Source organism: Balaenoptera physalus (assembly GCF_965194825.1).
Source record: "Balaenoptera physalus genome assembly, chromosome: 19".
Lineage (NCBI taxonomy): Eukaryota > Metazoa > Chordata > Mammalia > Artiodactyla > Balaenopteridae > Balaenoptera > Balaenoptera physalus.
In genome coordinates, this window is record NC_138900.1 from 64,744,180 (window position 1) to 64,770,331 (window position 26,152).

Consider the following 26,152-nt stretch of genomic DNA (forward strand, 5'->3'; position numbering starts at 1 on the left):
TGGTGGTCCTGCTGGACGTGCGTCTGTATCCTAGTTCATCCAAGCCACATAACTTCTCCCAACCCCAGCTCTTGACTGATGCTGTTTCCTCCCCCGTGGCAGCTGTTGAAACGGACTGTATATAACACAGGGCACCCGGAAGTTCACCTCACATGATGTTATGAAATTGAAACCACCATTTACACCCAAGTGGGCAGAATGGCTCTTTTGTACTGCCTTTCCCAAATACATCCTACAGCTGTTCCAGTTAGCCATGCGATGGCTCCAGTCGCGGCTACAGCCTTGGTTGTAAGACGATAGTGGAGGCGGAGTTAAATCATACTAGAGTGTTAATGACTGATAGGAGGTACTTTTTTTCAGAGCAGGTTTTGTTTAGGTTAGAGAGAAAGAGGATTGGGGAAAAGGCCACAAGGCGCTGAGGTTGCCCACCTCTAACATATGGGCCCCTCCCTCCTTTTTCCTGTATGACACTGCAACATCACTAGATTCCTTTTCTTATGATCCTATTTCCTGAATCCCAAGCTCATCCCCACTTTGGAACCATCAGCCTCAGAGAATCAGAGACAGCTGGAAGACCACAGCACCCCATTCAGCCCCTCTAATTTTTTCTGTGGTAAAATTGGGGCCAAGAGAGGGCATTTGTTTGCCTAAGGCCAACGGTCGTGCTAAGTCTAAAAGTCAGGTCACTCAGCGCCCTGGCTGGATCCTTTTTGGCTGCACCAAGTGGCTTGCCTTGGGATCTCGGGGCGTCTTAGTTCCCCGACCAGAGATCGAACCCAGGCCCTCGGCGGTGAAATCGCGGAATCCTAACCACTGGACCTCCAGGGAATTCCCCTGGCTGGATCCTTTATGCAACATCAATGGCTCTCAACCAGGGCGATTTTTATACCCCTGCGGGGGGGTGGAATTTGGCTATGTCTGGGGACATTTTCATTGTCATAGCTGGGGCGTGCCCCTGGCATCCCATGGGTGGAGGCCAGGGGTACTGCTAAACAGCCTGCAATGCACAGGGCAGCCCCCACAAGAAAGAATTATCTGGCCCCAAATGTCAGTTGTGCCACATCCATGCTTTGAAAACGACCGAAAGCGGAGCCGTTCTCCAGGGAGAATATCTCTTGCTGGGGACGTGGCCGGAGCCTCATCAGTTCAGGCATGACCCATCGGAGGATAAAGAATGGGCAGCTCAGGGCTTGGGGGACGGCAGAGAGATGGTGGGCAAGGGAGGTGCAGGGGGAAAAGAAGTGGGAGGGCCCACCGGGATTTCTTTGCAAGGTGCAGGTAGAGAAGAATAAAAGGGGGGCCAGGGCTCCCCACTCCAACTCTGTCCTACTGAAAGCTGTGCCCAGCGTGAAGAGAAGCAGGCACGACGCCACGTCTTAAGAACCGCATCGTGTTGGCCAGAGGGCTACACAGACCTGAAGCAGTCAGGCCCAGGGGTAGACAGGCAGATCTGTGTGCCATCCACCAACGAGTAATTATGTCCCGGCAGTGACTCCTTGCCCGGCAGACGCCAGCAGTAGGCGGTGGGGAGAGTTGTTCACAAATGCCTTTTTCCCTCGAACAGGCTTTCACCTGGTCCCTGGGTCCCTGGTGGGCAGGCACCGGTGGGGAGAAGAAAGCCTTGTCAGCCTGCCTCCAGGCAGCTGAGCAGGACGGCGGCTGGAGCGGGATCTGAGCGGGCAGGCCACACACGGGCTGTCGCCGTGTCCACAGAAGGTGCCGCCGCGCCTGACCCCTGCGTTTTCCCTCCCCACCCCCGGAGACCTTCCTCCGTGCTTTTCGACAGACGCTTGCCAGCTCTGTGCTTGCTGGCTCTGCACGAAGCAGGACGTTGACAACCAGAGCTGTCTGAGATTATGAATAGACTGAGGCCTGCCAGCATCCCGGGGTGGTGGCGCGGGGGCGAGGACAGGCGGGGGGTCCCCCTGCAGGGAGGAGCTGTGTGGCCCAGCATTCCCAGACGCAGTCTCTGTCTGATTTCTCTGGCATCCGTGCAGCCCACGGGGAGGCAGCACTTTGGCGACATCACGGCGTATGTCTTGTAAAACCATTATCGTAAAGAGTTCCCAAATCCTGAGCTTGCCCGGTGCCCGGCATCCGGCTCCAGCGTCAGCCCCAACCTGGAGGTCAGGTACGCGGTTCTGTGTGTAGGCAGCGACGTGCGGTGTTCTCGTTTTTGTTTGCTTGCTTGGCTTTTCATTAAAAAGGGGTTTTAAGCCCCTTTGCCAGCTCCTGCTGAAGAGAGTTGAGGGGGACACCAGAGAGAGCAGTTTAAAATGCAGGGTCAGGATTGCAATCGGATTTTCCTCTCACTGGCTGTATGACCTTGGGCAAGTCACTTGACTTCTCTGGACCTCAGTTTGCCCATCTGAAAAATGAGGGTAATGAAAGATTTATTTTTACTGTGAAGATGATATAAGATAATGTATTTAAAGCATCCAGTGCAATGCTGGTCATGAAGTAAATATCCGTAAAGGAGATCTCTTGGTATGTATGTGAAACTAACATTAGCTGCTGTAACAAAGAGCCCCGGATAGCTCAGTGGCTCATCACACTAGAAGCTGCCTTCTATATACACTCCCCAGTAGAAATATATTTCTTAATCGTGTGCCAATGTAATATATAATTGGTGGGGGCCCATGCAGGGGCCTCTGCTCTCAACAACATTTGGGGGCGTGCTGGAGGTGCTGTGTCTTCTGTACATGGGTTCAAGGTCATCCTGGGAGCTGACATCTGGTGGGCAGACCCAGAAGGGGAACGTGGAGCCGGCGAGTTATTACTTCCACTGCGTTCTCTTGGCCAGAATGTGGTCATCTGGCCCCACACATCTGCATGGGAGGCTGAGAGATGTAGTCTGGTTATGAGCCGGCGAGAGAAGGGAAACAGGTTCGGTGAAAAGCCGGCCACCAGGCTTCTTGTTGTTTGCTGTTGTTACCCTGGGCCTCATGGGGCTGGCTGGGATGCTCAAGGCCAGCAGAGCCCTCAGTTTATAGGTTGATTGGGCAAGGCTGTCTGGCTGGCTGTTCCCCAGGCAAATTGCCATACTCGATGATCTCCTGTAGCCCAGGCCGCTGCCCAAACCCCAGCCAACAAATGTGTGTCACCGGCGGGGGAGACAAGAGGGCAGGCAGGTCATCGGAAAGCCCTCTAGCCAAGGAGGGTTGACTTCAGCTTCACGGAGTGCAGGTGGCCTGAGTGCACACCTGCCCGTGGGCCCGGCATGCTTCATCTTCCTCCCAGCCCTTGCTACAGGCCTGAAGGAGAGATTGACCCAGCTGGCCCAAGGCCCATGGCATCCCGCCTTGGACAAGGCCCAGGGCCTCCCTGGGTTGGCAGGACAGAGGGCATTCCATTTTCACAGAAGTGACAGGATGTATGAGTTTCCTGTGGCTGCTGTAACAAAGTACCCCAAACTGGGTGGCTTGAAACATCAGAAATTTATTCTCTCCCAGTTCTGGAGGCCAGAAATCTGAAATCAAGGTGTCAGCAGGGCCACCGTCCTCCCTGTAGCAGCTGTAGGGGAGGGTCCTTCCCGTCTCTTCCAGCTCCTGGGGGCTCCAGGTGTCCTTGGCTTATGGCTGCTTCCCTCCAACCTCTGCCTCCGTCTTCACACGGCGTTTTCCCTTGTGTCTTCTCTTCTGTCTGTCTGCTTCTCTTTTTATAAGGATACTTGCCATTGGATTTTAGGGCCCACCCCGATGATTCAGGATGATCTCAACTCGAGATCCTAACTTAATTACACCTGCACAGACTCCTTTTCTTTCTTTCCTTTTTTTAAAAATACTTATTTATTTATTTGGTTGCACTGGGTCCCAGTTGCAGCTCGCGAGCTCCTTAGTTGTGGCACGTGGGCTCCTCAGTTGTGGCATGCGAACTCTTAGTTGCGGCATGCACGTGGGATCTAGTTCCCTGACCAGGGATCGAACCCGGGCCCCCTGCATTGGGAGTGCGGAGTCTTAACCACTGCGCCACCAGGGAAGTCCCTAGACTCCTTTTCCAGTTAAGGTCCAATTCATGGTTCCAGGTGGACATACAGTTTGGCGGGCCACCGTTAGCCCATCATACCAGGACAGGTGGACAAACCCGTGGGAGGCCTGGGAGCACTGCCTGGGTGGGGAGCCTGGAGCCACTGGTAGAGGAAAGCAAAAGTAAACACACCAGGCCAAGATGGAAACAAAACCTGGGTTTGCAGACATCACCTTGACGGGGCAGAAGTTCTCCCTTTCTCTTTCAAGCTCAGACTTGCTTATCTTGAGACAGAACTTTCACTCATGTCCAGTCACCTAAGGGCCAGAGCTGGACGGAGGGAGAAAGCGGGTGTGTCTACTCCCTGGGTGCCCTTGGGTGAGTGGCTTCACCTCTTGGGGCCTCTGCGTCCTCGTGTACAGATCCAGCTGATGGTCATTGTAGGTCTGCCCCATGGGCAGGTTCCAGATAAGATAAAGCCCTTAGCAAAGCAAGTAGCATGGCTGTACTGAGGCCCTGCCCGTGGTAACTGCTATTATTGCTATTATCACTATTATCCCAATAACAGTAATTTACAGCTCTATTTATGGAGTCCTTATTCTGTGCCAGGCACCAGAGTGGTTACACACCCGCATCTTCCTGGAATGCAGGGCTGATTTCATCCCATTTTCCAGGTGAGGCAACTGAGGCTCAAATGGTGACGTCACTGCCTGGGGGCACACGGTGGGTGGGGGCCCAGCCAGAATTTGAACTCTGATATGTCCGACTCCAAGCTGATGGTTATGAACATGGACTCTGGAACCAGCTCAGCTTCAAATCCCGGCTCTGCCCCTTCCTGGCTGTGTGTCCTTGGGCAAGATGCTTGGCCTCTCTGGGCCTCATCTAGAAAATGGAACTCCTAAGGGTGACCTTGAACACAGTTGTCATGAGGATCTAATGAGTTCTCCGGGAAGAGTGCTCAGAACAGCAGCTGGCACTGACTGAGTGCCCAGGAAACATCAGCTGGCATGATTATCCCAGGGAGGGAAATGGAGGGGGCAGACCTAAAGGGGCATTTCGGCTTAGCCACGTGGCCTCCCAGCCTCCCCTCGCCTTCTTTCCCTGGAATCCTTGGGGAGCGGTGCCCCCACCAGGAGGTGAGGTCGCAGCCTGGCCTGGGCAGCCACCAGAGTGCCAGTGGGCACACAGAGGCACTGAGCTCTCCCGCTCGGAGCCGGACACTACACCACTGCGCTTCCAGACCCTGTCTTCGGCCTCAGTGTTTGCAGCACGTGCTGGGAGGCTATTTTTACTGCATTCAGCTGACGCTCTTGGCCGGCTAGGCTGTCTCTGTGCTGTGGCAACGGCAGGCCCGCTAGAGGGAGTCTGGGGCCCCTCCATTTTGAAGGTGCAGCTGGGGAGAGGGGGAAGGAGGGCCTCCCCCCCCCGCATCTTGAAGGGCGGGGATGTGCGTCTGGTGGGCTCCACGCCGCTTCCAGGAAGCAGCCAGCCCCCAGCTTGTTTCCCCATTGAGAGATGAAGCGCTTTTCTTTTCTTTTCTTTTTTTTCCACTGGGCCCAGGACATGCCCAGAGCTTCCCTCTCACCCTGGGTTGGCCGGCAGCGTGGGCAGGGGTCTCTCAGGGAGGTGGGGATGAGTTTGCCCTTCAGTGGCCCCAACTGTAAAAAGGGACCCTGGAGGCTCAGCCTGCACTGATTGCTGCCTTTTTGCTGTAAATGCCCGACTCCTCCCCAGAGGTGAGCTGGGAGAGCAGGAGGAGAGGGTATTGCTGTGACCAGGCTCTGAGAGAGAAAAGGGGATGGAGAGAGGTAACCATCCTTGCAGATAATCCCGCTGAACTGAACTCCCCAGAGGAGTGCTGCCCTTCTCACCTGGGCACCTGGCAGCTGGTCCACGTGTGGCCCAGACCGGCTGCCCCTGCCGCCCCTAGCCAGGCCATAGGCGCTGTCCGAGGAGGGCTGAGTCCCCTGGAAATGAATGGCCTTAGTGATGGGTTCCAAAAATGACAGCCAAGCCACAAGGGCCGGTGGGAAAGGAAAAATCCTTCCAGCTCCCCGTTCAGCCACATTATGGCAAACAACCGAGCCATTCAGCAGAGACGCAGCCCGTTAAGCAGGCTGCTTGGCACGGCGGGGGTGCTTTATATTTTTCAGCTGTTTTGGCATCAGGTCGGGAGCTGTGGTGCAGTCACCCTCCCATGGTAGATTTCATACTTTCCTCTGTTATAAATGTCCCTGTCACCAGGAAATGTCAGTAACCTACTCTGAGCCACCCAGACCCAGGGCCAAAGGAGACTTCGGGTATCACTAGAATCTCACAGCTCACCTCCTGCCCCAGGGAGTGGCTAAAAGCAATTAGGGCTTGGCCTGAGCATTTTGAGATAATTTGATGCAGGCATTCAACTACTTATTGGGGGGGGGAGATGTTTGCCTTTTGATCGGGAAGCAAAGATAAGTGGGTGCTGGCCTGCCAGTGTGGGGTCTCCTATTCCCTCTCTCCCTTTTAAATTAATTTATTTATTTTATCTTTTTATTTTTGGCTGCGTTGGGTCTTCGTTGTTGCGCGTGGGCTCTCTCTAGTTGCAGTGAGCGCAGGGCTTCTCATCGCGGTGGCTCCTCTTGTTGTGGAGCACGGGCTCTAGGTGCGCGGGCTTCAGTAGCTGTGGCTCGCGGGCTTAGTTGCTTCGCGGCATGTGGGGATCTTCCCGGACCAGGGCTCGAACTCATGTGCCCTGCACTGGCAGGTGGATTCTCAACCACTGCGCCACCAGGGAAGCCCTGTTCTCTCTGCCTCCTACTCCTCTTCTGCTCACCCACCACCAGCCAGCCAGGCCCAGGAGCTCTCCAAGGCTTCACCGTGCCTCTCCTCCCACAGTTTCAGTCTCCCCTGGAGTGGCTGTCTCCAGGGGGCCTTGCATAGGAGCCAAGCCATTAGAACTCAAGACTAAAGACCCCCTCTGCCATCCCCAGTCTGGGAGCATTCTCCACAGGTGGCTCCCAGCAGGCAAGCTTCTTTCTGGCACCGTCTTCTCCACTTTAGCGGGGGAAGGGGGGCACCCAGCAGACTGGGGGAGCATCCCTCCCTCTGTACCCTGCCTGTGATTGGCCCATAATTACAGGTTTATTGCCTGTACAGCTATTGTGTAATGACATGTTTGCAAATTAATTTTTATGGCTTCTGCCATTAGCATATACAGTAGAGGAAGGTTTAGTATTAATTACTACTGTTGTTCGTGTAATCCCGGAGAATTAAAAACCAATAAAAGAATGACAACAGAAACTGATAGTTTAGGATCTTTGAAAAATAGTTCTCTTTTCCCCCAAGTAGAATCAGAGGTTTTCCGAGCTTATGAGGAGTCAGGGGGGTGGGCAGCAGCTCGCCTGGGCTGTCCCGTTGTGCGCCTTGGTGAGCCCACCACTCTCAGAAGGGCGCAGATGATCAAATATGTGGGTGGGAGGCGAAGGCGGGTTGGGAAACGGACGCCGGTCCGGGATCGGGCGGGCAGGTGCTGGACCCCGACCCCGCCGTGCCAGGCCGTTGTCTCCCTCGCAGGGCCGCAGGCGGCGGCGGGCGCAGGAGGAGGCGCGGGGAGTGCTGAGCGCGCCGCCACGCAGCCCCGGAAACAAAGGGCCGCCGCCGCCGAGGGCCGGGCGTGACCTCCGGGGTCAGCGCGGGGCGGAGCGGCCAGATGCTGGCGGCGGGCGCCGGCGGCCCCGAGCTGCCCGTTTCCTCCGGGTCAGCAGCCCCAGCGCCCTCCCGGGTGCCCGCGCGCGCTCGGCCGCCCGCGGGGAGGGGGCGCCGGGCGGGGCGCCGCGGGGGCCGGGGGATTCAAAGATGCTCCTCGCACCCCCGGCGGCCCAGCGGGCGAAGAAGGCAGCCGCCTGCGCGCTGCACCCACCCAGACATTGGTGGCGGCGGGGAGGAGCGCCACCCCTCCCTTGGCTCCGAGCGCTCCGCCCAGCCCATTTAAGATATTCTTGCAGGGTGGGCGTGGGGGGGTGGGTGAGTGGCAGAGAGGGGTCAGAAGGCACGCGGAGTCCGCCCACCTCCTCCAGTTTGCCCTCGGGAGTTGTCCTCTAGAGTATCATATTCCAGGAGTCCAATTGTCACCCGAAGCCGCCGCGTTTAGCAGGGACCCCAGGGGCTGCCGCTGGGGACCCCTGATTTACGCAGCGGCTGGAAAGCGTTGGCAGGAACCCAAGCCTGTCGTGGTCGCGGTGACCTGCCGTGCGTACCTGCAGGCTCAGGTCTGTTCCACAAACCAAGGTGATTGTATCTGGGGTCAAAAGGTGACCCCTTAGTGTTACCAAGTCGCGATTCCGGTTGGTTGTGCCGCTGAGGGACCGGCCCTTCATAAGGTAAAAGGGCTTGAAAATAAATTGTCACATCAAGAGACAGCTTTGCAGCGTGCGTTTAAGTGTGTGTGCGGGCGTGGGTAAATGGATCCTGTCTCTTTAAAATCGCTGGGCTGGACAATGAGCGCACAGGATGTGGTTTGGCGGCAGGGTTTTTCCCCCTTCGATTTGGGGAATTATCACATGGGGCCTTCGTGAGCTGGTGTGAAAGAGAGGCGGGTGGGGAGGAGCGATACAGGCTCCACACTCACTCACACATACTCTGTGCAGTTGGTCGTTTTCTTAAACCAAATTAGCCAGGGCTCTCGTTACTATGGTGCAGCCGGGGCTTGCAGAATCCCAGTAATAGCATTTATTAGGTCTATTTGCCTGGAAGCATGCCTTCCCGGATCTGATAATGCACCAGTGCAGGGAGAGTGTGGGAGATGGTATCAAGCATTTGATTACACTTGCAACAGGGATTTTTGAGGGGTGGGGGGTGAGAGGAAAAGAAGGAGAGAAGGAAGCCGCTGGCCTTAGGAGCTCACCCTGGGCCGGGCCGGTGTGTTTCTGCAGCCCCGTGTGGGTTTCACAAAAGGCGGGCCAGAGCTCCCGGAGCACGACTTGGGGACCCTTCTCCCAGGCCCCGGCGGCGGGTGAACTCCCGGCTCCCGCAGCTGTCAGACGTGGGTGGGGAGGGAGGGAGGAGGGGCGGGCGGGCGGGCGGCCAGAGCGCGGAGTTGGGCAGCCGGAGGGGGGACCGGCGGCGCCCGCAGCCGCCCACAGTTTGCAAACGGCCCCCGCTTTGGGGCAGAGGGGAGCGCCCCGCCGCCAGCAGCATCACTCTCCCCGCGTTTGCAGAGGGGAGCCCAGCTCTCTGCGCCCCGATCCCGGTCCGCATGGATCTGCTGCCCGGCGCGGCAGCCGCGCGGGGGGAAGCTCGCAAGTGAAACTATTATTATCGCCCTGCGAAGCATGGAGCTCTTGGAAGATGCCGCGTAGAGACGGAAGGAGCCGCCGCCGCCTGCAGCCGCCAGCCGCTGCGCCCCTACCCTTTCGCTTTCATTAGGGGAGACAAATCTGCTGTCAGGCAGCCAGCTTTCCAATTTACCGATAATGATTCTTGCATGAAAATTGATCGAGGGGCTCTCCACCGCCGTGCGCTGTAGCCTGCCCGCTCTCCTCCTGCTCCTTCTGCCCGGGCGCCCGAGCCCCCGCGAGTTCTTTCTCCTCCTTCCCCCACCCCTGCTCTCTGAGTCAGTGGTGGGACGCCGGGCCAGGGAGATAACCAAAAAAAAAAAAAAAAAAAAGGGGGAGGGGGTTGTTGGTGGCGAGAGGGGGAGGGGAGCCGGCTCCTCGGCCTGCTTTCTCCTGCCCGGGACTTGTTTGCAATCGCTGCCTCTTATTTACGAGAAGAAATCTCCCCCTCGGTACTTCTTGGCTGTTTGGGTATTAATTTTCTCCTCTCTCCTCCCCGCTCGCCCCCTCCTCTTCTCCCCCCCCCCGCCCCTCCTCACCCAGTAGCTAAGGGGAAACGAAAACAAAGCCGATTTCTCCTTGGCAACAAGAGATACCCCCTCCCGCCGCCCCCCCTTCCTTCTTCCTTCTGGTTCTGAACGTGAAACCCTGTTGGAAACAGGTCTCTTGACCCTCGCCCTTGACATTCAAATGGCTGAATGGAGGAGAGATCGCTACTCGCACGTCTTGGGGGGCTGCTTTTTTCTCTATCTTTTTTTCTTTCATATGAGTAATCCCTGAAGATCTTAACCCCCCAATTTCCTCACCCTCACCTCCCCCCTTTATTTTTCTCGCGCTCCTCTCCGCTCTCCCGCCTGCTTCCCTCCGCCGTGCGCCCCCCTCCTTTTTTTATTTGCATCTCAAGTCCAAAAGGCAGAAAATACACACGCGGCGAAGACACCGGGCAGCCGTGGAGGCTCCGGCCCGTCCTTGGTCGTCAATTACCTCATTGTGGATCTGCCAGGGCCAAGGTGGCCGAAACTGCCCGGGCGCTGGCCGGAGAGAGAGCCTTTTGATCATTTTAGGGAGGAAAAAAAAAAAAAAAAAGACTGATTTTTTTTTTTTTTTTCCGTCGCTGTCCGGATCGCTCTTCTGCCTTTATTTTATTGTTTTGGACATTTTTGAGCGCCGTGACTCGGACGGCGCTTTTTGTCTCCTCGCTGGGTTTTAATATTTTTTTTCCTTCTTCATCCCTCTCTGGCCACTATGGAATTCTAATCTGAATCATGTTTGGATTGAAGCCGCCTCTGTATTACTTACCAGGTAAGCGAGCTCTGTGCGCCTCCCCGGGTCCCGCGCGGCGCCGGCGCGCCCCGGACCCCCAACCTAACTTACCCCTCCAGACCCCTCCCCCCACCCCGGCCTGGGTCGGGGCGGTGGGTCCGCCGAGCCCCCGGCAGACCGGCGGGCGCGCGCGGCCCCGGCCGCTGCCGCTGCGGTCCAGCGGGCGGTGTGTGCGCTACGTGCGGCGGGGAGCGCCCACCCGGCCCGCCGCCCCCGCTGCGCCGCCGCCGGGGGTTGCGCGTCTCGCTCCTTTTGTCTGCCTGCCCGGAGCCGGCTCCGGGGCGGCGGCGCAGCGAGCGGCCGGGGCACTCGAGCCTTCCAAGGTGAATTAAGCACCGGGTGTGAAGTTACTTTCCCGCAGGCCGCCCTGATCGGGTAGCATGCGCCCCCCCGCCCCCAGTCCCCGGGCTTCTTTTCCTCTCCCTCCAGCCAGCCCCTTGCGCGGTCTCCGCGCGAGCGTGGCGCGCACGCCCCCCGCCCCCCTTCCTGCCTGGGATTCCCTGGAAGGTTTTGTGCCTGCGGAGGTCGGAGGAGGGGGCCGGGGGAAGCTCTGGAGGGTGGTTGGCGTGGCTTCCTGTTTCCCTAACCTTCCTGCGTGCTGACAGCAGCCTGCCCTGTAACTTTCTGTTTCGGGGCAAGTCGCGCTTGCAGCCCTAAGGGGAGGGGGCGACAGCGGGAGGTTTGGGGAGCCCCTCTTGTGTTGACCTTATTTGCACTTTGAAACCTTAAAAATAATTACATGTAGGCTAAAGGGAAGCAGGCGAGCCAGGGTTCCTGGTGAGGGAGGTGGGAGCCTTGGTGATCCCTGGGGCCCTCCTGGCTGGCGCGCTGTCACCCCCTTCCAGAGCCCCCTCGGGTCAGGAGTAACTCACCAGGCCTAACCCCCGGTGGGCCACGTGACCCGCAGGTCAGGAAGGCTGGTGTGACCGCTTGATCTAGGAATGAGCTGTTTTTATTTCCCTTTCCTTCCTTTCAGAGTTTTATCTTCCCTGGGCGTTGACACACAGTTCCTATGGAAGTTGGGGCGTCCATGGATTGGGGGGTTTGGGGGGACGTTGGGGCGCAGTAGGGAGGAGAGGGGAAGTTTCTGGGCTTCTTATGTTGGGGCTTTTAAAATTCTGCATAGGAGGCCGCCAGAGGAGGTTTACTGTTTTGCTGGCAAAAGGTGCACGTGGCCGGGTGTTGGGTTTTGAGTTTTTCGCTCTGTGTTCAGAAGCCCCTGTCATTTTGTCTGAGGCTCCCACAGCTGTCCTGGATCCCCTGGGAGGAGCATGGGGGGAGGGAATGGGCCCGGGGAGGACCCAGCTCTGCTAGATGTGGCCCTCGCTGACCCTGAAACCAGGGCAAACGTTTTCACCAAGTTGATAGCATAGAGGGAGGCTAGAAGGGGGGAAAAGTGGAAAGGACGTCTCCATTCTGTGGGAAATCTGTCCATTTACTCTTGTTGAGTTTCTTTGTGGCTGTTTTGGGTCCCCAGCCCTTCCCAGGAACTGACAAGTTCTATGTCTCTTGCTTGGTGTCTCCACCACTTTCACAGGAAGAATATTTCTCAGAGTCTGCACTTGATCTCTTTATCTTGTGTCTCTGTATTCTTGATCTCTTTTTCCTTCACTACCCGAAATGCAAAGCTGGCGCTTCTCTTCCCTCTGCACTGCATACACTGGGCAGGTCCGTTCCACATTAAAGCCGGAATCCCCAGTTGACAAAAGGGTGCAGGGCCCACGCTCAGGCTCAGAGCCGGCTCCCCCAGGCTCCCCCATAGGTAGACCCCGGGTGGCGGAGAGCTGGTGCCAGGGCCCTTTAAACCCAAGCTCTGGCCCAGCGTTCCTGCTCTGGCTGGCGGCTCCTGGTGGCCTCTCCACCCCCCTTTGTACCTGCAGCGCCACCCCCAGAGCTGCACCTTGTCTTAATAGACACTCACTACATGATTGTGGCAAGAATGGATCTTCTTAAGTACGGCGCTCTTAAAAGCACAGGTGTTTGTAATCTACACCCCACTTTACCTGCCGTTGGGTGACTGCTGGTGCACATTTATTCATCAGGTAACCGATTGTCTTTTTACACTGGGAGCCTCGGGGAGAAAAGGAGGAAGTGTCAGGCTTGGAAATGCAGAGCAATTAAGGAAAATCAGTCCTGGCTGATGTGAAGCCCTGAGCGGCAGAGGTGAGGGCTGCTGGTCGGGACCCTGGGGAGGTCAGTGCACACGTCCTCTGGGTCTGTGGAGGCAGATTTGTCCTCCACTAGAGTTTTCTTTTTTTCAGTTGCTCAACTAGGGTTTGCATTTGATAATTTTGCTGTAATAGTGTAGAAAGAAGAGCCATGGTCAAGTGGCTTTGCTTCCCTGGGCTTCAGTCAACTCATGTCAGAGTAGATGGAATTGTAAAAGGAATGACCTGGTTCTTGTGATCACTCTCAGGCTCCCTTGCAAGTGCTTTCTGGGAATCGGTCCTGTAAATCTCATTCCCACCCCTGAGCTAAGTGCTGGTGTCTGCCCATTTCACGGATGAGGAAAGTGAGGCTCAGGGGAGCTAGCAGTTTGCCCAGCTGGGAAGTGGTAGAGCTGGGACGTGAAGCTGACCGCTGCCCACCACACTGGCCCAGGACGGAGGGGCCTGGATGCGGCCAGCCTGGCATGCTGTGACTCTGTGGCCTTAGAGGCCTGACACCTAAGTGCTCTTGAGCTTCTGGGACCCCATTGTGTCCCCACAGCTGGATCCTGTCACAGTGTCTGTAACTGCAGAGAGCCAGGGCCCAGAACCTGCCCGTCCAGCCGTTCCCGGGGGGGGGCAGTTCATTCACAGTCAGGCTGGCATCAGGCACCACTCCTCCTGTGTGACAGGACTGAGGCCAGACAGTGGAGGTTTGAAGTGCTGCTCTGCCTCTCCCGAGCCGTGACCTGGGGCAGGTGGCTTGAGCTCTCTGGGCCTCAGTTTTCCCATTTGTGAAATGGGATCCATAATAGGGTCTACCTCAGCATCAGCGTAAGGCAGGTGTTGGCCCTCTGCGGCCCACTGCTTGACTAGGTGAATAAAGTTTTCTTGGCATGTGGCCACGCCCGTTCCTTGATGTGTTATCTGTGGCAGCTTTATCTGTGGCAGCTTTCGAGCTACAACAGCAAAGTGGAGTCGGTGTGACAAGGACGGCCAAGCCTAAGACTCATTATCTGGCCCATTACAGGAGAAGTGTGCTGACATCTGGTGTAAGGGATTAAAGGAGTGAATCCTTGCAGGGTACTGAGGACAGTGCCTGGGATGATGTTAACACTTAGCAAGTGACAGCTATAGTAATCGTAGTAATTATTACTAAGGTGGAATTATTTGCAGAAAATCACAGGGCTTCTTAGCAGTTGGGCTGGACTTGAACTCAGGTCTTTGGACCAGGCCCCTCGCACCCCATGACGCAGTGTCTGGCCTCTGGTGCTCTTTCACTGGTGGGGATGCTTTCTGTGCCAGGAGAAGGTGGCACAGAGAGCTGGGGACTGGTGGGTAGCGGTCGGGGGGGGGGTCTCTAATGCCTCTTCTCAAGACTCCCTTCTGTGCACACGCGTGGCCAGCTACTCCCTTTCCTGAATTCCACCAGACCGCGAGCTCCACGCAGGTGGGGAACTGTGTGTTTCTTTCCTGCCTGACTCAGTGCCAGACCAGTAATAAAAATAATAATAAAAATAATAAGGAGGAGGAGGTGGCAACAGCCAGTCCTTCTATGGTGCCCATTCCGTACCAGACATGGTGTTAATGTAATCCCATTTGCCACCTAAAGAAACCGAGGCACAGAGAGGTTGAGGCCGCACAGGCAGTAAATGGTGCAGCCGGGCTTTGACCCCGGGCAGTCTGGCTCCAGAGTCCCTGCTTAATAAATATTTGTTGAACGAGCGAGGGAGGGAATTGGCCGTTGGTGTTGGCGGTGGCGCCCTGCTGGCCCCCTTATCTTGTTCCTGGAGTTCGCGGAGGGAGGACTCCTCAGCTGTCAGCTGACCCCACCCCGGCCCCGTGCTGAACTCTGGGTGACCCTGGCTTCCCCTGGGGATTTACTGTCCACTGCTGGGAAGGACACTCCAGATTCTCCAGTGAGGAAACTGAGGCCCAGAGAGGGCTGGGGCTTGGCCCAAAGCCACATAGCCTGCTGGTGGCTGTTCTCAGAGAATCCAGGTCTCCCCAGAACATTTTCTCTTCCCCCAACTGCCTCTCTCCCCCGAGGGTCTGCTGGCCTGGGCCCCTCTCTACGCATCCTTTGACAGGCTTGCAAGAGATGGGCTTCCCCTACTGGGAGCTGGTGTTGCCCGGGAGAAGTAAACCTAGGCCCAAATGGCCGGTGGGGAGCTGCCTAGATTTTCTTTCTTACCCCCTAGACTGCTTCCAGAAAGCCCCAGGGTGTGGCCGTGTGTGGATCTGTGCTCAGGCCCACCTGGTTTGGGGGAGGCAGCTGGAGGTGAGGGCAGGCCAGAGCCGTGGACCTCCAGCTGCCAGCTGCCAGATCCCGGGGTGCCCCCTCAGGAGCTGAAGCTGGGAGGGGGGTGGGTTGTCTGCAGTTGCCAGCTGTGACTGAGCTCATGCCCAGCTCTGGTTCATTGTGGGAAGCTGCTGGGTCATGAGCAAACCCATGGCTTTGGGGCGGCTCTGGAACCACCCAAGGCCTGTTCTGGGGGCAGGTTGGGCCTAATGGGATCTGACTCAGATAAAAGGACAGCACTGCTATTTCAGTTGTGATTGAGAAAGCTGCTTATTTACAGCTCAGAAACTCAGCAGGGACAAGCATTTCAGCTTCCATCTTGCACTTTCCAGGCAATCACTAATTAATCTTCCAATACCCCTGAGAAAGGGGGAGGGGCCGCCACATTTCCATCTGTCAGGCTGGGAAAGCCAGGGGCCCTTTTGTCCCAGCTGCGGCCCAGCCCTTCACCAAGGGGCCTGGTCTGGTTCCCAGCCCCCTGCTCAATTTGGTTCTCATTAAGATTTTTTTCTTGCCTTAAATGTGTTGTTTTTACTCCATGGGTGGGAACCTGATATGGCCCCATTGGAAACTCTCCTGCTTCTTCTTGACTCTTGGAGTCCGGAGAAGTTTATTTTATGCTCTCGGAGCACTCATTACGATACCTGGATTCCTGCCCTAGAACGGGGCAGGGGCAGGGATGATTCGCTTCCTTCTGTGCAGGAGGAAGTGGAGGGTTGGAGGGCAGCTGGCCAGGGCCACCCAGCTCCCAGGGACAGAGCCAGCAGTGGGATGAAGTGTCTGGACCTGGGCCTCTGTTCCAAGTCCAGGGCTCCATATCGCTTGGACATGGACATGTGTGAATGGAGCAGTCCCACTGTGCTTCCTTCTCTCCAAGGTCAAGTACAGATGGGCCCCTCTGGTCATCTGGTCTACCCCACGCTTTGCAGCTAAGAACACGGACATCGGAAGACCTCGAGGGACCTGTTGATTTCTTTTTTATTTACTTATTTATTTATATCAATTTATTTATTTATTTATCTTTGGCTGCATTGGGTCTTTGTTGCTGCGCGCGGGCTTTCTCTAGTTGTGGGGAGCTGGGGCTGCTCTTCGTTGCGGTGCGCAGGCTTCTCATTGCGGTGGCTTCTCTTGTTGCGGAGCACGGGCTCTAGGCGTGTGGGCTTCATTAGTTGTAGCACGTGGGCTCAGTAGTTGCAGCTCGCAGGCTCTAGGGCGCAGGCTCAGTAGTTGTGGTGCACGGGCTTAGTTGCCCCGTGGCATGTGGGATCTTCCCGGACCAGGGCTGGAACCCGTGTCCCCTACATTGGCAGGCGGATTCTTAACCACTGCACCACCAGGGAAGGCCTGGACCTGTTGATTTCTAATTCTTAGATTTTTGGTGAGATTGGGTTGGTAGATGTGGCCTCTTCATCTACTAGGGAATGTCCTATCATACTGTATTTGGCAGGGAAAAAAAAAATCAGGCCTTAATAACCCCTAAAGTAACCATTTCCCAAAGGACAGTGGCCTCACCTCTTACAGGGTCCCTCAACAAAGCAGTTCTACATTCATATCTGGAATTGTCTCTCCTTGCTGGTCTAGCTACACAGTCAGAAATTTTGAAGCCACTCGGGCAGGTGGGGGGCAGTGTATTAGAAAGGAAGAGGGAATTTGGGGGTGAGGGAATAAAAATAGATGCAGTGCATTTTTTTTTTTTAAGAGCTCCATATAGATTTAAAGTCCTTTTGTTAATTTAGGAACATAAAACCGTGTGATGTATAGCTTAGTTTGCTCGTAAAATTACTAAGTGTGGCATATTTAGAGCTGTAAAAGCTTGGGGTAAAAGGGAAAAAAATCAGTGAGAATTTTTTTTACAAGTCTTTAGGGGAAAACGCATTTTTCCGGCTTGTTCCCACAGATGCCAGGCCTTCCACAGCTTAGGGTTGATGGTTGCCCTCAGCCTGGATTAGAGTTGAGGGCAGTGCTTGTTGAGGGTTGGCCGAATTTGAGTTAATCTGGGCCCAGGTCTCACCCCCAGAGCCCGAGCCCACCCAGTGGAAGCCCACAGCCTTGAAGGATCAGGGCCTTCTTTCTCCCTCTCCCCCTGCAGAGAGACAGGAAGCGCCCTCTGACCAGGCCTGGACTGCCGCCCAGTGGGCATTTGGCCACTTGCTTAATGGCCTGCGGGGTTGGGAAGTCATGGAACATTGGGCTTGGAAGGGACCTCAGAGGTCAGATGGCCCAGCCCCTCCCTCCTCTCGATTTGGTGGTCTCTGAGGGTCGCACCTGCCATGCCACCGTGGGTTGTTAGAATGTTGCTTTTTACAGGGAACACACATGTGCATTTCACCTAGTTCTGTGCTCCTGGGACACAAAACCAGTCTGTCCCCTCCTAAATATCACCATTTGAGCTGGGCAAGTGCTGGGCCCTGTGTTGACCCAGAAGGAGCAGCGAAGGAGGTCTGTGTCTCATCCTCAAGTTGCTTCAGGAATGAATAGGGAGCGAGATGAGTGAGGACGGAGTGCTCTGGAATCTCCCAGGATCAGTCACCCTGGTGGAGGAAATCCAGGAAGCCGCCGTGGAGGAGGTAGCATTGGAGGCAGGCCTTGGAAGTGAGGTGTGCAGAGGCGGGGTGAGGCTGGGTGAAAGGAGGCTAGTACAGTGAGGAGGGATGAACAAGAATAGGGAAGCCACTCTTAAGACATTCAGCATGTTAAGTTCATGCCAGGTGTGCTGAGAACTGGGTGCTGGGCCGTCCCTGCCCTGGTGGAAGTGGGGGATGTGGATTGAGTAATTCAGGGTAAAATATGCTGGTGCCCAGGGGTGTGTGTAGAAATTTCTGGGAGTGCTGAGGAAGCACCGATTGGTTTTGAAGTAGGGGTGGAGTCAGCATCTGAGAGGCCACAGAGAGGAGGTGAAGTTTGAGCTGGCCTTCCTAGTCTGGGCACTTGAAAGGCAAGGCCACCAGTCCTGCCCTGATTCTTAGAGGTGCCCGCTGGTGGCAGGGCTCTGAAGCCTGCACATCCTTTAAAGAGGGTGTCTAGACAGCGGGACCCCTTCTAGACTCTGAGGGCCCTGGACCTGAAGCATGGGAAGGAGAAAGTGAGTGGGCAGGATGGAGCCTCACTCAGAAGGGGCCTCCCTGGCTGCCCAGTGGGCCCTGGGGCCTCTCTCCCCACTCTGGAGACCAGGCAGCGGCACTGGGACCAGCCCTTGCCCTCAGAGAGTAGGGGCAGGGCAGGCAGGGCCCAGCTGGTGGGGGGCAGAGCTGTCCCCGCAGGGGGCTGGGCCAGGCCCCTGGAAGATGGCGGCCTTCGCACTGGGCCTCCCAGGAAGGGCAGAAAGGAGAGTATTAGGGGGAGAGGAGAGCTTGGCGAGGAGGGATGAAGCAGCGTGGTGGGAAATGAAGCCACTGGGTGGGTCGGAACCACATTTGGAGCGTCTTGAATGTCATAAGGCCAGTGACACGTGACCCTGATTCTGCTGTAAGTGGGTGGGAACCCAGGGCTTTAAAGTTGCCAAGTTCATCTGTCTATTCCACATGTGTTTACAACATGCCAGGCACTGGCCCAGGCATGCGGAAATACAGCCGAGAGGCTCCCAGGAGCCGTGCCCTCCTAGAGCACCCGTTCCAGCAACGAACACATGGCACTGTGTCCCCCAGTGCAGGCTCTGGAGAAGGGAACGGGGTAGCCAGAGTGTGGGCGGGGGTGGCCAGAGACCCGAAGAAACAGAGGGGTTAGCCCTGGAGAGGGCTGAGGGGAAAGTCCCAGGCAGAGGGTCAAACATGTGCAAAGGTCCTGAGGCCTCAAGGGTAATCCGTGTGGCCGCAGGGGCAGGAGCCGTGGGGAGAGGGGTGGGGGATGAGCTGGGAGAGCTGGGAGCAGAGGAGGGGGCAGTGTGACTTCAGCAGCTCCTTCTGGCTGCTGGGCTGAGATAGATTCCGGGTGGTTGAGGGGCAGGAGGGAGACCAGCATGGAGATGACCGCCAAGGCCCAGGCCGGACCAGGCAGGGAGAGGTGGCTGATCTGGAGGTACAGGTGGGTCAGATGGCGGCATGCCTCGTCCCATCTGTTTTAGGAAGGCAGCTCGGACAGCCTCCATCTTGGAGGCAAACTGTCAGCAGAGGCTCCCCTCAGAGCCATGGGGTCCTGCAGGAAGAGGGCAGGGCAGGGGGCTCTGAGTGTGGGCCAGCACCCCAGTGGTTCTCAAAGTGGGGCTCCTGGGCCATCAGCATTGGCACCAGCTGGAGCTGATAAGATGCAGATTCTCGTGAACCCCCAACCCCACACCAAGACCTACTGAGGCAGGAAGTCTGTGGTGGGGTCCGGCAATCTGTGTGTTCTCAGCCCTCCAGGGGATTCTCATGCTTGCTCAGGGGTGAGAACTGGTCTAACACTTTGGCTTGACTGCGGAAACTAAGCTGGCGGTAACTGGGCCCCAGGAAGTTTGAGAATGGGGTTTCAATTTCCATAGGAGTCCTTGGCAAGTGAAAGAGCAGGGGATTAGAGTAATCAGGAAGGACCTCCTAGGAAGAAAGTGGTGCGTGGGGTTTCAGGGCCTGCCCTCAGGTGGGTAACAGCAAGAAGCTGAGGTTCCAGGGGTGCCCCTGTGTGGGTCTGCCTGGCGGGCTTCAAGGTCAGCGAACTTTTCTGATGCTACAGTGCTGGTTGGAACAAAGACTGTGGGGTGAGAGCACTGGGGTTGATCCTGTCTCAGCTCCTGACAGGCTGTGTGGCTCTGGGCAGGTTACTTACCTTCTCTGGGCCTCAGTTGCCCCATCTGTTAAATGGGGCCAGTGGTAGGGCCTGCCTCCTCGGGTTGTTGTGAGCATTCGGTGAGTTAATCTGTGGAAACACGGACCAGGCACTGTGGAACCGTTAGCCGTGTTTACGTTTGGACTTCGCTCTGCCTGTGTCTTGGATTCTGGACCGATGTCAGGAAGGAGGCGCTTCCCGAGGGACCTGGATGAGTCATGCTTGATGGCGGGCAGTGGTCAGGGCAAGGAGCACGTTGCCCGTGGCCCCTGGGGCTGGGCAGGCCCCTTTGCTCAGACTCGAAGTGGCTGTCAGCCAGCTGGGGCCATGCACGACGCTCTGGTCACAAGATGGTAAGTTCTAAATAAGTAAAGAAGAAATGGAATCGCCTTGATTAGATCGTCCTGGCCCCTTTCCCACTGCCCCCCATGTCAGAAAAGGAAAATGGGGTGAGCCCGGGACCCTGGGTCTTCCTGGGTGGCGGGTGGAGTTGCCAGACCATCTCCAGTGGAGAATTTCATTTTAATGAATTCCTTCTCCAACGGCTCCACCCCCAGAGGACTCCAGTGTCACCCTCAAGCCAGCGACAGAGCCCACGCCAGGGGCAGACGGCACCTCGTCTCGTACACTGGTGCCTTCTTTGAAGCTGCCCGACACTGGTCTCCACCCCCTTGTCACTCTTGTCCTATAATTCATTTAGGATTAGCTTTCAGAGCTCCTCCAGTCCTAACTTCTGTCGTCTTGGTAACTGTGTCAACCGTTTGCTGGTTTCCCGTGATTATCTGACAAGAGAAAAGGGGGGCTGGCAGGGAACATAAAGGAAGGGGAGGAGGAGATAGTGCCTGGGTCTTAATTGAACTCCCTGGAGGGGCCTGGCGGGGTGGGGCTGCCTGCCGGAGAGCAGTTGAAGAAAGGATGGGGTGAGGTGAGGCAGGGCCGGCAGCTGTGTGCAGAGGGGGCTGGCACACGGGCTTCTCACCCCCTCTGGGTATGAGTGGCACAAGTATCCTCAGCCTTTATCTTAGATCTTAAGGGCCCAGGGACAAAGATGTCACTCTCTCTCCCCACCACTGCTCTTTTGAGAAGTTTCCCACCCAGGCAGACCTCACCCCATCTCTACTTCAGCACTCACCGTGACAGCATGCTGGCCCGTGGTTGGGTGGGCCACGTCAACAGCTCCCTGGACTCCCTGGGATGGAGGAGGCCTTCACAAGCACATGTGTGGTTATAATACGATGTCGTTTATTACGCTCACGTGTGCGGTGGGTTAGGCATTCAGAAAGGGCACGATGGGGTGCAGGTGGTCTCTGCTTCATGAGGCCTGGGGCCTCAGCTACGAAGACTGGGGGGCTGGAGGCCATTTGGTGGCCAGACTCGGGGATCATCTGAGGGCTTGTTCCACTCTCTTGTCTGGCAGGTGATGCTGGCTGCTGGCCAGGACCTCGGCTGGGGTTCTCAGTCCCAGCACCGCCGTGTGGCCCCTGCATGTGGCTTGGGCTTCCTCACATCATGGTGGCCTCGGGGAAGCCGTGCTTCCTACGTGGGGACTCAGGGCTCCAAAGGCAGGGGTCCCGGCTCACAAGGGGGAAGCTGCATGGCCTTTTAGGACCCAGCCTCAGAAGTCACACAGTTTCACTTATGCCACATTCTATTCCTTACAAGTGAGGGATGAGCATGCCCGGGGTCAACTGGAGGGGAGTTAAGCCCCACTTGGCGATGTGGGCACAGCAAGGCGCTAGCAGAGCATGGGGGTGGGAGGTGTTGGAGCCTCTTTGGAACACGTACTCCATTCACCCGCCGGCTCTGTGTCCAGGTAGGTGGTGGCCTTGTCTTTTCCAGGGGCAACTTCCTAAGTGTCCTGAATTGTACGTGGTGGGGCTTCATGCAGAGGCCTTGGTGTTCTGGCGGGGCAGCCGGGAGGTTCACGCCTAGGTGGTCTCCCACGGCAGCGGGATCCGCCAGTTTCAGGTTCACTATCCCTGTACAAATAAGGGTTGTTTCTCAAACTAAGGGCCTTGTTACTTGTCACAGAAGAAGGACCAGCCCGTCACCAGGATCAGTGAGAAGCCTGGTGTGCCTTTTGGGGAGCTGCTAATGAGCTATGTCTGATTTTTATGAAACTCCACGGTAAATTATTAATTTGGGCCAGAAATGAAAGTGTGGAACCAGATAGGCTCTTGAATATTCATCCTCGACTTCAGCATGCAGGGGTTGATCAGTGGCTAGGGCAGCCAGCTAGACCCGTGACCCAGAGACGGGCGAGGTACCTGGGGAGGAGGCTCCTGGGAAACCTTTCACCTTTGTCTCGCTCAGTTTCTCCATCCGTGGATGGGGCTGATAGCTGACATCTCATTAGCATAGTTGCAGCTAGAGCAGGGCTGGGACCGGCTTGAGAGAGGGGAGCATTAGTCAGAGGGTCCCTGACCCCTGGAGTTTCACAACATTGACTCTGTTGCCATCGTGGAGTCACTGACGGTGGTAACGCCTGCCAGGAAGAAACCAGCTGGCCGCACTGCTCTGCCTCTGCTTCTCCCTTAGGGTCTCCTGGGAGTCAGTGCTGGGGACCCCATAGAGATCAGATCTCCTTGATGGACACCCTTTGGTTCTGGAATATCATGGTGGTTGGTGCTCTTGAGGCCACCTCCAGGGTGGAATGTAATAGGCCTCCGGCATATTTGAACTGCTCTGCGTAGTATATTAACATTTCCAGGATGGTTCGGCTGGGATCTGCTGCTCCTTGACAGAGCCTGGCTTCCTAGCATGGGAGGCATGGGAGGCATGGGAGGCAAGGCCCTTGGCAGTGAACTCCCTGCCTGTGTGTCTAGCCTGACCTTCTCTGCCCCTCTGCCATGCTCTGTCCAGGCTCTTTCTTTTTTTTTTTTAAATTTATTTATTTTATTTATTATTTATGTTTGGCTGTGTTGGTTCTTCGTTGCTGGGCGTGGGCTTTCTCTAGTTGCGGCGAGCGGGGGCTACTCTCCTTTGCGGTGAGCGGGGATCTCATCGCGGTGGCTTCTCTTGTTGCGGAGCATGGGCTCTAGGCGCGCGGGCTTCAGTAGTTGTGGCACGTGGGCTCAGTAGTTGTGGCTCGTGGGCTCTAGAGCGCAGGCTCAGTAATTGTGGCTCATGGGCTTCATTGCTCTGCGGCATGTGGGATCTTCCCAGACCGGGGCTCGAACCCGTGTCCCCTGCATTGGCAGGCGGATTCTTAACCACTACGCCACCAAGGAAGCCCCAGGCTCTTTCCACTGCCTAGACTTCCAGGCTCAGAAGTGTGGAAACCTTCCTGGGCTCACCCATTAGGACTGGTTACTCCTTCCTCTGTGCTCCCACGTTGTAATGGTAGGTGCGACCTCCCCTTTATTTAGGAGGGGGCATAGCCCAGCAGTTGAGCTCATGGGCTCAGAAGCCAGGTGGTCAGGGTTCCAATCCTGGCTCTGCCATTTATTCCTTGTGAGATCCTGGGCAGGCTACTTGGATGATCTGTGCCTCAGTTGACTCAAGTGTAAAATGCAGAGGATGATACTTTCTGAGCTCGCCGTGGGAAGTAAAGGATTTGTACATTGAAAGTGGCTAGCGTGGTGTACGGCGCGTAGTGGGCCTTCCGTGGATGTTTACCTGCTGTCGGTGTTATCGTTAGTGTGATTGTCATTATCGTCTTGTTTCCAGCTGGGATTGGAGGTCCAGGGCAGGCCCCCCAGGTCTCCCAGCTCAGTGTGGGAGCACAGCCGGCCTTTGCTGGTGACTGCAGTCTCATGTCAATGTGTGTTTTCCCTGCTTCACGGGAACCCCTGACTTCTGATCACACTGTCACCCTAGCGTGCTGTGGCGAGGGCCTTGGAGCCACGTTGGGCTTGTGTGGGTTTGGGTGGGTCTCTTCGGGGCTTTGCACCTGCCCTCAGCCTGGATAGGCCTGTTTGTATCTCAGCCCCTGGAGATCGTCTCTGTGTGGAGCTGAGGCCACTTCCTGCCTGAGCCCCAGGGGTGGAGGCGGGGGTTTCGATCCCCCGCCTGGCAGAGGAGGACACAGAAAAGCGAGGTTGCTGGCGGCTTCCGGGGTTAGAGCCAAGATATGACCTGCAGCCCTGGGTTCCCAGGTTGAACCGGCGGCTCCTCGCAGCAAGCTCTTCAGAGAAACGGCTCTCGGGGGCAGGCTGAGCTGCCAGATGGGATTAAATGTCGCCTCTCTGAGTCCCAGGCACACGGACTGGTTCTGGGGGCCTCGTCCAGGGTGGGGGAGTTCTGGATGGCCTTGGCGCTTGGTCAGCGTTGGCCTTCGAGGCTTTGGCGTTAGGGGAGATCCTCAGAACCCAGGCCGCCGCGTGGGGGGCGCTGCCCAGTGTGTGGAGGTGAGAGGAAACGTGTTGGGGGAGGAAAGACCTTGCCCTTGACCCGCCTCTGCCCTTGATGCCCAGCGTCCTCCGGGGTCCCGAAGGTGGGCTGCAGGCGGGCTGTCGGAGGCCTGACACCTGCTGCGTGACAAAGCTGCGGCACTCCTCCTGGCCTGTAGAGCGGTTCATGAAAAGCGTGTGAGGTTTTATTTGGCTTATTGAAACCCATAACTCCACCTGCCTGGCCTTTCATTCTGGTTTTGATGCCTTTGACTCAGGGCTCTGTCACCTCCCAGGTGCTCGGGCTCAGAGTGAGGCAGCCAGCGGGTCAGACCGGTGGGGCGAGCCCAGTGGAAGGAATAATAAAGCAAATAGCCCGCAACCAACTTTGTTCTCCTTGCCCTGGTTTGGAACGACGTTGGCTTCTTGCAACTGCAACTGCCGGGGCAGTTCTCGAGCAACTTGCTGGGTGCCAGGCCTGGGAGGGGCTGAGGGGAGAATGGAAAGTAAGTCACAGGTCATGCCTTTGAGGCCCTCCTGGCCACCTTAGCAGGGGAGGGGCTAAGCCCCACGTGGACGGCAAGCTTTGGGGCCTTGGAAGGACGCAGAGGACTCCAGGGGCTCGGAGGACAGAGTTCCCAATCGGCTGGAGCAATCTGAGAGGGCTTCCTGGAGGAGGTGGTGTCGGAAACAAGATTCTGAAGACTTATTGGGTTTTGAAAGGGGAAGATGGGGGAGGTGTGAAGGGAGGAGACAAACTGTAATGTGCCCTCAAGTGACCTGGGATCTTAAGGGGCAGGTTCTGATTCAAGTGGGTCAGGGTGGTGCCTGACAAACCAGATGGGGACTTTCCCTCCCTCGAGGCTCTGAGGTCATCTGCATCCTCCCCAGGCCCAGGTTGTATCGATGTGGCTGATCCATAGGGCACACACTTGGAGTAGCGAGGGGCCAGGCCTAGCCACATGTGACCATCGAAACGTAAAACGTAAAATTAAATTGATTAAAATGAAACAAAATCAAGGGACTTTCCTGGTTGTACAGTAGTTAAGAATCCACCTGCCAATGCAGGGGACACGGGTTCGATCCCAGGGGAAGATCCCACATGCCGTGGAGCAGCTAAGCCCATGTGCCACAACTACTGAGGCTGTGCACTCTGGAGCCCGCGAGCCACAACTACTGAGCCTGCGTGCCACACCTACTGAAACTCATGCACCTACAGCACCTGCTCTACAACAAGAGAAGCTACCTCAGTGAGAAGCCCGCGCACCGCAACAAAGAGTAGCCCCCGCTCGCCTCAACTAGACAAAGCCCACGCGCAGCAGCGAAGACCCAACGCAGCCAAAAATTAAAATAAAAATAAATAAATAAATATAATGAGACAAAATCAAAACTTCCATTCCTCAGTCACACTGGCCGCACTTCAAGTGCTCAATCGCCACATGGTGGCCACGATATTGGACAGTGCAGGAAGAGAATGTTTCCATCATCATGGAAACTTCCATCGGACAGGGCTGGCTTGTGACCTTGGGCAGGGGCCGGGGGACGCCAGCAGGGGCCTGGGACAGCCTTTGAGTCTTCTCAGGGAGGCTCTCGGGAGCTTGGGGATGCTCTTCGCTGTGCCGGGGGCCACGGAGAACCCCTGGACGGGGATTGACCTACCTGTAACATTAAACACAAGAAGGACAGTTCAGAGGTAACGAGAGCCCAAGCGGGGGAGGCGGGGACCAGAGCCATTATGGAGGTCAGGCTAGCAGCGTCACGTGTGGGTGACGAGGGCCAGGGAGTGGGTGGAAGTGGGGGACACGTGTTAGGAGCTGGAGAGATGGTGTCAGGGCCCGTCAGTGCCCGTCAGTGAAATGGGGAAGTGAGCTGGGTTGGAGGTAGGGGCCCAAAACCACCAAGTGACAGTTTGATGAAGGAAGGAGTGATTTCATTGTCAAGTGGCATTGGCTCTGGGGCCAGGTGGGCCCCGGAGGACAACAGTTCTAGTGATTTGTTATGTGCATGGCCACTCATATGCACATGCGCATCATC

The 26,152-nt window shown here is 56.5% G+C and overlaps 1 protein-coding gene across 7 annotated transcripts in view; it reads left to right on the plus strand.

Moving 5' to 3' along the window:
* Positions 1-26,152, plus strand: part of GSE1 (Gse1 coiled-coil protein) — a 420,112-nt gene that overhangs the window by 299,166 nt on the left and 94,794 nt on the right. For 2 of the 7 annotated variants that reach the window (XM_082438421.1, XM_082438415.1), the window contains exon 1: positions 9,551-10,580. The exons of the other annotated variants lie outside the window; for them this stretch is intronic. In XM_082438421.1, the coding sequence (XP_082294547.1) occupies positions 10,544-10,580 (37 nt within the window). In that variant the 5' untranslated portion in view covers positions 9,551-10,543. Of the gene's footprint in view, positions 1-9,550; positions 10,581-26,152 lie in introns of those variants that run through there. 7 annotated transcript variants of the gene reach the window in all.